The sequence below is a fragment of the Pithys albifrons genome, chromosome 2 (genome assembly GCF_047495875.1).
Source record: "Pithys albifrons albifrons isolate INPA30051 chromosome 2, PitAlb_v1, whole genome shotgun sequence".
In the NCBI taxonomy this organism is placed as follows: Eukaryota; Metazoa; Chordata; class Aves; order Passeriformes; family Thamnophilidae; genus Pithys; species Pithys albifrons.
In genome coordinates, this window is record NC_092459.1 from 112,627,968 (window position 1) to 112,640,319 (window position 12,352).

At 42.4% G+C, this 12,352-nt stretch overlaps 1 protein-coding gene across 3 annotated transcripts in view; it reads right to left on the bottom strand.

Moving 5' to 3' along the window:
• Positions 1 to 12,352, bottom strand: part of SPTLC3 (serine palmitoyltransferase long chain base subunit 3) — a 79,792-nt gene that overhangs the window by 15,660 nt on the left and 51,780 nt on the right. For all 3 annotated transcript variants that reach the window (XM_071582117.1, XM_071582116.1, XM_071582118.1), the window contains exons 7-9: positions 9,747 to 9,852; positions 2,314 to 2,533; positions 85 to 211 (exon numbers count right to left, since the gene is read on the bottom strand). In XM_071582117.1, the coding sequence (XP_071438218.1) occupies positions 85 to 211; positions 2,314 to 2,533; positions 9,747 to 9,852 (453 nt within the window). The remainder of the gene's footprint in view (positions 1 to 84; positions 212 to 2,313; positions 2,534 to 9,746; positions 9,853 to 12,352) is intronic.

The following is a 12,352-nucleotide window of genomic DNA, read 5'->3' on the forward strand; positions in this document are numbered from 1 at the left end:
TGCTGGATGCCATGTTGCACGTGCCTGACCCAGGAGATGCTTTGGCAGCAGCTGGAATGAAGGAAGTGGAAGGAGGTGGCTTACCTTGTGTTGTCCCGTCCAGTCCCATGAGACATTTCATTGCCCTGATGATTTGCTCTGCCACGGGCGGACACATGGACGTGGCGTACACAGCACTGTGAGAATGAGTTCGTAAAAAGTCCACAAGGTCCTTACACAAGCAAAACAAAGCAGGAATGAGCTTTGAGCTGGCCAAACAGCAGGTCTCCATCTTAACTACTGCAGGAGTGGGAATGTGCAAAAGCAAGAGGACGTTTCACCAGCTACTGGTTTGCTTTCTTGGCTGCCACTGTTAATACAAGGCCTGAAGAAACATCAGGCAGGTGCAAATACTTTACCATATAAGTGGGGCAATTACAGCTTAAACAAAAGTCTGGAAGAGAATAATGTTTACTTCTGTGCTAAGACTCATTACAAAGGAGCCAAAACAATTTCAAGACCAATGAACAGCTGCACTTAAAATAATGCTGCTCAGTTCCCCTCTGAGAATGAAGCAAAGCCTACAGGTCTTCACTATAGTTTCTCTGCCACATCACCCAGTCCAGGAAAAGGAACATTATTGGGATCTATCTTTGTCTATTAGCATGGAAATTTTCAACTGAAACTTCCCACCAGTGTGGCAGGGGCAGTCATGTTGGCATCAATATAGTTGCTTTAACATTTCCTGTGCTCCTAGAAAAAGCATTGCTGTCCTGTAGGCACATCTAAAGCACCAGTAACTCTCCTGAATCCAGGGATGCAGTAGGAATTCAGATTTTATTGAAGATCATCATTGTTAGAACAGCTTATTGCACCTCCTAGTGCAAATATCAGAGCAGTCGTTACCACACAAAAAGCTGAATGCATGTCAGTGAGAAAGAGATGAACCTTGCTTGAAAACTGGACTTTGATAAACAACAGATCAGAAAAAACCCAAAACCAAAGAGGATTACACAAATTACTGCCAAAAGAGCTGTATGAGTTTATGCAGGAATTCCAATGCTAAGGATAAAGATTTACCTAACCTTACACAGGTTATGCATGACTATATTGCAACTGTACTCCTAAGGGTTTGGTTAAATAGCTGAGAAGGCTTCTGTGCTGCAGCTGATGCAGAATAAACAGTGCCACCCTGAGTTTTTGGCTGCAGAAGTGAATGTAAGTGGGTGAATGGGTGAGCAGCCTTCCAGAAGCCTGAGGCAAAGCTTACTAATCCACACAGGCGTGAAAAGAGCTACCTGTCTTCACTTAAAGAAATTTCCAAGGATTAAGAGCATGAATTACTTCTGACTACTTTTCACAGGTCTAGTCTTTCTATACTTTCTAGTTACATTAGCCACAGTGTCTTTGGTAAGAGTTAAGCCTTCAGATACGAATTCAGGAAGCCAAGGAAACAAAGAAAATTGATTCTTGATGTATTATAACACCCAGTTTTAAAATCTCCAGGGACAAACCCAAAAAAGACAGTAAGAAATATACAGTTTATAGTTTCTTATATTCTACTGCTCATTAATGTTATCCTGACAACCATATGGGCTGTGTAAACAGGCTTCCCACTCATTCAGCAGAGTCCTTAAAAAATATATTCAGCAGGGTATGAAAAGGGCAAATAATCAGCAACCACTTGATCTCTCTGTCAAGCAACAAAACTGATGACATTTCACAATGGTGCTGATTATGCTTTTTCTTCTACACTCCCAGTTAAAGCAAGCTCAGCTTTACTTTTGTTGACATCTGTTGTTGGCAAGAAATTGTTTTGTTAATGTATGCGGAGCAACTGAGGACACAGAATTTACTATTGCAAAAGTCCCTCTGTAACCCTCTTTGTCCATTCTCCTAAAAATTGCAACTATGTCAACCCACAACTGTTTAGGAATTTTATTATCAGTGGATGAAACTGTGGGTTTAATCTCTCAGTATTGCCTCACACACTGTTTACAAATGCTAAACAAAGTAATGAGCAATCTGCATGCAAATTAATGTAGGGAAGTATATTTGGCCAACCACAACGTGTCCAAACATTTCCAAGACAAACAACAGTCATCAGGGTGGCACAGACATACCCAACTCAAGCAAATTACATAATATGAACATGAGACAAAAATAAGAAAATCTGACTATTTGATGTGCATTTGGGACCCAGGCAAAAACAGTACTAACTGCAGAACAGTGTTCAGTAAAGCAGTCTGTGCAAAAAGACACTGAAATATATCAGACATAGCAAGAAGGTTCTTCCCACCCCCCGGTGTTAAATTGTTCATGCTTTCCTTTTACCTTTCTGCCAGCTATGTATCCTCCAGCTGCGCCAAAGCTCTTTGTGAACGTTCCCATTAAGACATCCACATCGTCAGGGCTCATTCCGAAGTACTCCACGACCCCTCGGCCGGTGGCTCCCACCGCCCCGATGCTGTGGGCTTCGTCCAGGTAGAGGTAGGCTTTGTATTTGTTCTTCAAGGAGACGATCTCTGGCAGGCGCACGATGGACCCTTCCATGCTGCAGGTAGGGACAGTCAGGGATGAGCAACAAAGCCTGTACTTGTTCTCTTTAAGGTACTGGCAGAAAATACAGTCATTAGTTGCCTTATTCCATGAAACTCCTTCTGGAACTCAATTTTTGCTTACGGTTCAAAGAAAATCTGCAATCCTTTTGCATTTGCAGGTGAGTATAAAACAGTCAAAAGGAAGTTTTAGAATTCAATCAAAACCAGTCGAAAAGTCTTTGAAGGTTTGCAAATTGCCAGCATGCCAAAAAGGAGAAGGAAATATATAAAGCAAGGGGGACATACTCACCCAAAGCAGCACGTTACAATTCATCACTACAAAACAAATATTATAATGAATTATAAAGAACTGCTGTAACTCAGTTTGGTCCTTGCTCACTTCATTGACAGTGAATGTGGCAATATTTGGGCACAACAGCTCTAAAGTAAATTTCTCTGGTGCAGAGGAGTTGGGTCCAACACACAGAGAAGATGAGCCACATGAAACCCACAGCTGGTGCCACAACTTTAAGCAGCCCCAGCCTTCAGAGTGAACAGAGGTCAGGGATTAGAACACGCAGCTCAAATCCACTCTTGCCAATTGTTGCTCTCAATATGTACTTTTTAGGAATGTAGCCTGCTACCTCGTAATCAAAAGGGAAGAAGTTTCCATTCCTTTTCTTTCCCCTTTATTACAGCCATGCATGAAAAGGAGATATTCTGAACTTACACTGGCACAGGTTGCCCAGAGAAGCTGCGGATGCCCCATCTCTGGAAGTGTCCAAGGCCAGGTTGGATGGGGCTGTGATCAGCCTGGTCTAGTGGGGGATGTCCCTGCACATGAAAGGGGGGTGGTGGTGGAACTGGATGATGTTTCAGGTCCCTTCCAACCCAAACCATTCTTTTATTAATGGTTGATTGAGATTTGCAGAAATGAGAAAAGATGATAAATCTCTTGTACTGTCGGCAGCCATGTCAGTAAGTGAGAAGGCACAGAGGAGGTGTACAGCAAAATGAATGCCCAAGGAAACAAATAAGAAGTGCTCTCTGATCCACAGTATTGCTGTGAAGACTTACGTCTTGAAAACCTTTGTGAGATGACTACAGCTCAGATGCACCCAGTATGCATTTCACAATGAGTTTAACATGTTCTCTTCCACTAGCTCTAGTAAGCTGGTCTTTAAACACTAAAAGCTTCCTATCAAACACAGTCAGTGTGCTGTGTGCCAGCAAAACCAGTGCTCTGTGGCTACAGCCCATGGCTGAGGGGTATCTGCTTGCAAATGTGACAAGTTTCAAGCGAGTAAAAACATCGAGTTTGTTACCAAAGAGCAAGTACAAAAGAGCAGTGCAATCAGTAACACCTTGGAAATTTTCAGAGCCTGGACCAGTGGCTTTCCTTTCACAGGCTGTTTTATTGCCATTCTAGTTGAGCTGTGCAGCTGCAAGTTTGGCACCACAAAAGTAGCAGCATGTGCTTTTAGAACTTCCTGACAATTTTAGTCCTTCTTCATCCCTTGGTCTCCTGAGTAAGGACGGAAACTGTTTGGTCTCCAGTTTTGAAGGAGACCTGCCCATAAGCAAGTCTCCATTAGTTTAACAGCATGGGGGTGTAGGCACGGACAAGGACTGCCTGTGCTCTTCATACTGGGAGGTTCAGACAGCCTGGCTGTGTGTGCCTGGAGGCATATTTTTTGCTGTAGGTGACTGCTGGAAAATCTTGCCCATCTGTCTTGCCCAGCCATAAAAGAGGCAACTGTGGGGCTGTGTTTTGGCACCATAGTCCCTTGCAGCAAGGAAGGGTGGGCTTGTACTGCAAGCTCCTGAAGACTGGGCTTTCTCACTTTTCCCAAATGACACTTGGCAGCTGGGGGAGAAGCAACTTGAACCACCACAGCTATTTTCCTAAAGAAGACAAGGGCAGAGCACACAGTTCTCACTCAGCTCAGTCAATGCATTAGTCAGCTAAAAATCACACTGAGCCACTGGGTGTGCTTGGAGCTGCTGGCTTTGGCAGCTCTCAGCTGTGTCTGGTGGGTCTGCAGGGTGGATGTACAGACAGAGAGTGCCAAGGAGCACCTCTGTGGAGGGGAGCAAGCAGCCAACCCACCCTACACTTTCCAGCAAAGCTTGGGCAGACCAGCAAGGCAGAGAAAGACAGCAGCAGCTTTTCCACATTTATATGGACATCATTAGGCTTGGTGGCTCATGGACATTCAGATGGGAGAGTCAGCATTTAACTTCAAAAAGACAAAGAGTAAAAATGGTAAATTAAAAACACTGCATATTTGTGGGATGGAAGCAAAGTTCTGCTGAATTCCAGAGTGCATGGAGCTGGTTCATGGCTGTTCAAGGTTTAGCCAGTAAGAAGATTTAGTGATAACTTTGTTCTTACTCACATGAGTAAGAGATTTCTCTTGGAACTCGGGGCTGTTAAGCAAAACAAGGCACTTGTTTCAGGGTTGATTTACTGCTCTGGAAAGATGCTGACTGACATAAATGTTGTAATAGTTGACATAGATCCCAACATGGCCTTGAAGTAGATAAAAGTGCTGTTGGATTCATGTATGTATCCTGTGCTGCCATTCAAACAGGCCTCAGCACTCCTGATAGCAGAGATGACCTGTTTTGCTGCCTGCTCTGTTCTTGGTCTCTCTTTTGACCCTGGGAGATGGTTAGTGATATGCACAACACTTTAGAATTGCTTCAAGAGAAAACTCACTTCACATTACCCCTTGGGAAGCTCAAATAGGAAGTTTACTGAATTCTTTAGTAAATATTGATGTCAACTGAGCTTAAACTAGAAGTGAACTGTAATGGTTCTGTCTCAGTTTGGTTGTGTCACCCAGCTTTGTGTACAAACAGATGTTGTACAAATCTGTTGATCTCACCCTCTTTGGTGGACAGGCACAAACGTTTGAGTTGGTAGACACTCAGTGTGAACTTACTGCCAGATGTGAGGAGATAATCTTAAATTTTGGGAACACTGAAGTTTGAAACTTGACTCAATCCCTATCAGACCCCTGACATTCTTCCTGATGCAGCTGATGAAACGTAGAGCAGGTTCTTTGAGAGACAGAAGGTGTGCACTTGTGATGGTCACTTCACTTGGAGCACAGGTTCAAACTTGACAGGATGTTTTTTTGTCCAGTTTATTTTGAAACTTCTTGGGAAAAGAGTTTTCTACATCCAACTATGGTACCACAGTTTCAATTTTTTGTTGGTTTTGGTTTGGTTTGTTGTTTTTTGGTTTTTTTCCTGTCAGGAAAACTAATTTACCAATACTCAACCTGTTATCTACTTCATAACTGTATCACTCAGCATCTCTAAACATGCCCGATAATACCACTATCTTTTCAACATTTGAAAAGTTTATCTGTTCCCCTTTCAGGCTAGTTTGTAATTGGGAAACTCCCTCCTTTCCTGGCCTGTTACTCCCAGTTTTAACAGTTCATTCCATTTTAACAGTTCCTTTAGGTACTATTTTCTTACATAAACCTTCTACATTCAAACAACAATCTCTGTTTTGTAGTTTAGAGTAATCATTTTAAGGAAACCTTCCAACTCTGCCCTCAAATCATACACCAAAGTGATAGAAATTTAACCTTTAATATTGGTTCCAGGCCAAAGACATTAAATGCTACCTCATTCTTTTCTGGAAGTCCAGTCACTTAATCCCAGGAAATAAAAAATAACCCTGATAAATTTCCTACACTCTTGGCATTGAATCCCAAGGAACCTCTAATGCACATGAAAAGGCACTGGAGAACATCTAACTGATCAGAGCTATTTACTTAGCTGGAAGGGAAAATACCCAAATTAAATTAAAAGCAGGGCAAAAAAACAAATGAAAACCAATCAGTTTTGATCAGTTTCTGATGCCCCATAACTCCTGCCCTGGGCCTTGGCCTATCTGACTCCTAAGCAAATAGGCATGGAAGAGAGCAGAGCCTACCACAAACCATGTAAGAACACAGTAACTGATTAATCCTGGACTGGAAACAGTAGAAGCCAAGGAAAACATTAGCTGGAATTCAAATAATAAAAATATGATTTAGCAAGGCAGTTTAACTTGTACCCTGGTCACTGCCAAAAGTTGTTCATGCTTTTTGTGCTGAAGATTGATGGCTAGATGGTCTCCCTCAGTTTGGAAAGCAAATGGAATATATTTGCTCCTAGGCTAGTCCAAGTTAAGAACCAGCTTTCATTAGTAGTTATATTTACTCCTGATGACTTTTTCTTTCTTTCTAACATAACACAGACATTAAAAGGCAAACAAATGTATAGTCATTGCTATTGATTTGACATGAAGCTTGAGTGCTTCCCAAGTTGAGGGCCAATTCTGCCTTCAGTTGTAACCAAGCAAAATCTGTGGCTTATGGTTTCAAACACAAGTCTGATTTCCACAAATGCTCCTGTTGGCAACAATGACCTTTTTCAAATTTTGCCAGCTGGTAAATCCAGGCTTATGCACAGTGCTAACACTTTAACATACTCCTAATGGGAACAGAAGGCAAATTTCTTTCCATACTATAAACTTCACCATACTAAGACTATGGTGTCCCATATAACAATATTTTTTTAAAGAAGGAAATCTTAGTGTTTTCTTTTGCATCTCTGCAGAAAGGATTTCTGTAAAAATTTGCCAAGCTTGCAAATCAAGGTATTTTAACTTGGAGAATGGCTTTGACCAAGTTATTTAAATTCTATATTAGCTGTACCTGAAGCATAACTTAACTCCTTTATGGGGGGGAAAAAAAAGCAGCAGTATTAACTATTGTAAGAAGAATACATTAACTACACTCTACCTCCTCTTCAACCCTTTTGATGAATGTTAATTTGTCATCTGGCAAGCCTTCAAGAAAACTATCATTAGCCAATAGGGGGCTGGAAAATTTTAGTTTTCCAAAAAGTGTGGGCCAAGAAAGGAAAGAACATGCACACAAAAAGAGTAAGCATATTTCTTATATGTCTTTCTCCAGTTGTTTTTATTTTGTGCACATGAAGTGTCCTTAGCTCCTGACTGGCTGAGACTATTGGGCTGTGAGCGTGTTCAGCAGGGCCAGGGGACAGCCCTGCTGTGTGTGCCTGGCACTGGCAGCGCTGGCAGGGATATGGTACAGTGGGGTGCGGTGGCATCGGCCCTCCTGTCAGAGCAGACCTGCTTTACAACCAGAGCACCCTCTGCAGCTTCTGATCTGCTTGGACTATGAAAACAGCTAACAAACCAACAACCCAGCTGCTGCTAGGGCTGGTTTCCAGTCAGAGACTGGTAGAGAGCTGAGCTTTGGTTTTCTGCTACTTTTTGCCTTCCAGAAGCACAGACACTCAGGGCATGAGTGGTCTTAACATCATTTAGCCCTTATGGAGCTGAAGGAACTTTAAGCTTCTTTTTTAGTGAGGCACTCTGAGCTTTAACATTTGCATTCCAACAGAAGGTTCTTTGAACTCTGGAAAATGAAATTCCCTTTTAAAATGAACTGCTAAACTAGAGGAAAAGAAAACTCTACATCCAACATAAATCTGGAAATATAGTTAATATAGTTAAATATCTGACAGTGGGTTTGTCCCACTGCTTGGACTGATCTGTGCTTCTGTGTCACCTTCTTGCTCCCTAGTGGTCAATATTCAAGGTACAGGATTTAAAAGTGAACAAAGCTTAGCAGCTGGGGGGTTTCCTGCCATGCATGTGGCCAATGGAGATATTTGTCAGTAAAATGTTGGTGGTCCACTTAATTTCTGCATGATCAAAGTCCTTAAATCTGAGCTTTCTTTTAGTAGTGCCAAGAAATGTTTATTTGCAGTTTTGCTCTGTTTATTCTGGTTGAAAGGACACATTCAGCCTGCTTTGGATCAGCTGATCTACTGCTGACCTGTTTCAGCTCTGAGTGACAGGTGTTTAGATAAGGACTGATTTGGTCTCTTTGCAGATGGAAAACGTTAGGTAAAGAGAAAGCACTGACAACTATGAAGTTGTGATGACATGAGATTGTAAAAGATTTCTGACAAAAAAAGCGAACTGGCTTGACCGTGCCAGCACTTCACAGTTGAATGGTGTGAGTAACTGCCCATCTAGTCTGGCTGTATTTCAGCAACACATGATATGATCCCTACACATAAAGTTTAATGCTGCTTTTTTAATCCATGTCATGTCCTGTGAATGAGTGCTTCTGGTTCCCTTCTCTCTGAGGCAGGTGTTGCTACTCCCCAAACTTTCCTTCTCCTGCTCCTCCCCTCTTGTCACCACCACAGTAGCCTTGCCTAGATCCCTGAAAACCTTCTTGCTGTGCAACCCCCTGCTTCTTCAGCCCTTCCCTCCTCTTCATGATCTCCACCTTTCACTTCTCCAGATCCTCAACCACCAGTGGCTGCCCCTCTGTGCCATCCACGAGCCTCATGACTGCCTTCTCAGTAACCTTCTCCTCATGGAGGTGGTTGCAGAAAACCCAGGATAGTGAGTCTGGCTGGTGCCACTGCTTTGCTGCTCAGCCTTGGTGACTTTGTCTCTCTGGTTGAGTGTAAAATGCACCACATGAGTGAACCAGAGCTACCTGACCAGGATGCTCTATAATTGCATGGTGTTATTGATCCTGGTATTATCTGATGGATTATCAAAGGTACCACTCTCATTTGAATTCCAGGACTACATGGAATACCATTATATAATTTTTTAAAAGCCAGTCTTTAATTGTTTTTTCTGCTAAAGTGAGTCTATTAGATCCAGCACTAATTACTGGAAAGGTGCTGGTATCACTTAGCCTAAGTTTAGCTTTAGATTTTAGATTCCAACAGCTGGGTGAGAACTGGGCAGAGTTTCATTAGTTTTGTGTAGCTGCCTTTTGATCTGCCCATGTGTAACAAACAACTCTAGAAAACTCAGCTTACTCACTCAGCAGAACTCACCTACTAGAGCTCTATGAATTTTGTCACACCTGTGACAACAAACACCAGCTGTTCTGTCTTACTCTCTCCCAGTCCATCTCCCACTCCACTGTGATTTGCTAAGTCAACATGCAGAACAATGTACAGGATCTAACTGGAGCTCCAAGATCCAGGGTTCAGCCTGACATAATGGAAATCAACATAGCTACGAGACCACAGAATGTTACTGTAACTTCCACTCTCATTCAGATTTCCCTCAGATGCTTAAGGTCTGTTTCCTTCACTCAATACATCATTCTGTCCTCAGGAAGGGTAGACCACTCATCTTTCTGAAACACCCCATACCTGTAAATGCCCTCCACGAGGATGATGATTTTCCTCCATGCCCTGTGGGTGCGAGGCTGGCCATATATTATTGCTTCCCTCAGCAGCTTCTCGAGGCTCTGCATATCTTCATTTAAACACAGCAAAAAGAAGGAAGGAAAAACATTAACAAAGGTTTCTCTAAAAAACTTTCAATTTTATCCTGGGTGCTGCTTTTCCTATATAGAAAAAGACAACATTAAAAAAGAGAGAATATCCTAAACTTCCTTTAATAGGCCAGATCCAACAATTGATTTAATTAAATGCAGCTCAGTGACATGGAGAGTTACAAAAAGCTTCCAGTTATGCACCTTATCTGGGAAACTTCTAGAAATTCTTGGCATACATTTTTATTTAAAGGCAAAAGGGAATCACTTTGCTTAAGTGGTTAATTGGCAGCATTCCTCTGTTGGGGTTTCTGATAACTCACAGTGTGTCAGGGCTTCTGGATAGTGAGGTTCTGGTTGCTTCCCAATCACAGGCTCCTGAGTAACATGCATTGCTTCAGCAAAGGTTTGGACAAGGCTGCAAGGACATCAGGGGGCAGGAAGAGAAGTGCTTCTCAAGAAGGAAAGAGAGTAAAAGATTGCTGATGAGAGAGGGAGAAGAAAGTGGATACAAGCACATGGCATGGATGCACTAATTTGATGCCAAAATGCTTGGCACTGATGGACTTTAATATAAGGGGGGCTGGAACAATATGAGGCACTTGGCTGCTTTCTCAAGGGCTGAATGTGGGTAATCTAATACAATTCTTGAAGGAAAGCCACTGAAACTCTGAAAAACATAGAAGAGGCAAGAAAAAACATCACAGGAACAAGGGTCAGACTAAATGTGACTCTCTGCAGGGCTGTAACCTAACCAGCATTCCGGTGTCTCCACATGAATGAACACTCTCCAAAATGAATTATTCTGGTACTTTTCAGGAATCTGGATGGACATTTCAAAATGTTTTCAAAGAACATCTTACAGAGTCTTGTAATGCGCCAAGAAACACGACAGATCAGCTCAAACTGGGCGTTGAGAAAATCAATCTTTTTTCGTGACATAACCTCATTTGTTTCAGTAACACATCTTAACGCAGTTATAACCTTCTAAAATAGTACAAATTAATCTGTAGAATGCAGTTGTCCCAAGTGAGGAAAATACAGCTTTGAAATACCAATATTGATCTACAGTTTGGTTTCTGCCCCAGAGAATGGGGCCACTGGCACACTAACTGTGCATCATGAATAACCTGTGACCTGAGACAAGACCAGGTAATGACTTGAACCTTCCACCCTCTTGCTGGTCACATGCACTGATGTCGGTGAAAAATGAAGGTCTCATCAACAGCTCTGCCAGTCTGACCCTTACAGTGTGAGCTCCTGGTCTGGCAAGTCCTTGCTGTACTTTCCAAATCACAGAACATCACTGCCCCCGATTTCAGTGGTGCAATCCCCTGCACGGCTCAGTGAGCTCCGCGGTGCAGGTGCTGCCACGAACGCTGTGATGCAGACAGCACAGTTTCCACTAGATGGCAAGCAAGGAAATGAAAGTTCCTCGGTGCTATACAAGGGCAAGTTACAATCCAGCTCAGCATTTGCAGCTGCTCACGTTCTCTTTTGAGTAGATATTTAGAAATCCTTTTAACTTCTGACCATTAAAGGGCTCTCCCAGAATGACTGAAAGCTCACTCGCAGTAAAATCTGGACACCTCCTTTTCTCCACTGAATTATTCTGTATTGATGTGACTGCCATCTAAACCCTTTTGGGACCTTTGAAACCCCCTTCTGAATCACACAGGGTCTTTCAATTTAGTGTTTTATGTATCAGGCCAGATTGGGTGTAGACTTCAGGAAAGGTATTTTGCCTCTGAGCTAAAAGCATGCCTTGAAGGTTCAGTTGTTTTAACATATATTCACATGGAGAAAAAAAACAAACAGGAAAAAGGAGATAGAGAGAAGTGAAATGTAAACAACTCTGTTTAAAAAAAAATACAGGGATGTGAATAGATCCCTTATGCAAACTACTGTGGTACATGAGGGCACAGACAGGGGAGAACATCCGTGAGGGATGAGCTTGCCTGACTTTACACAAGGTAGCCCTGCTGGAGTACAGGCTAAGAGCATGTCAGCTGGCAGGATCAGGACAATCTCACCTTCTTCTCAGTATCTCATTCTGAAAAACATGTATAGGTCACCCTTTCTGAGGCCTGTAACAGTCAGCACATGATTTATTTAGGTGCAAATGAGTTTTAATGACCTTTTAACTCTGTACTTGTAGTGCCCCATTTGGAAAGGGAAAATAGAGAGGAAGGGAAAATCTGGAGCCTTTAATATTCCCCACAAAAGGCTGCTTGTGTTTTTCAAAGTGAAGACACAGTGCTCTGTGGGGTTTGGCTTAGGCTTTCCAGAAAGTGGAATATATTGAACAGCAGGAAAAACAACAGCGCAACCCCAGGTGACTTTCAGATCTCAAATTATTTGCCCATTAAATACAGTTAGACTGAGAAACACTGGGACACTGAGATGATGAGTTGCCCAAGTCCATCCTAAATAACCATTAATAGGGAAAATAACTGTACTTCCTGGTTAGATCACCACCAG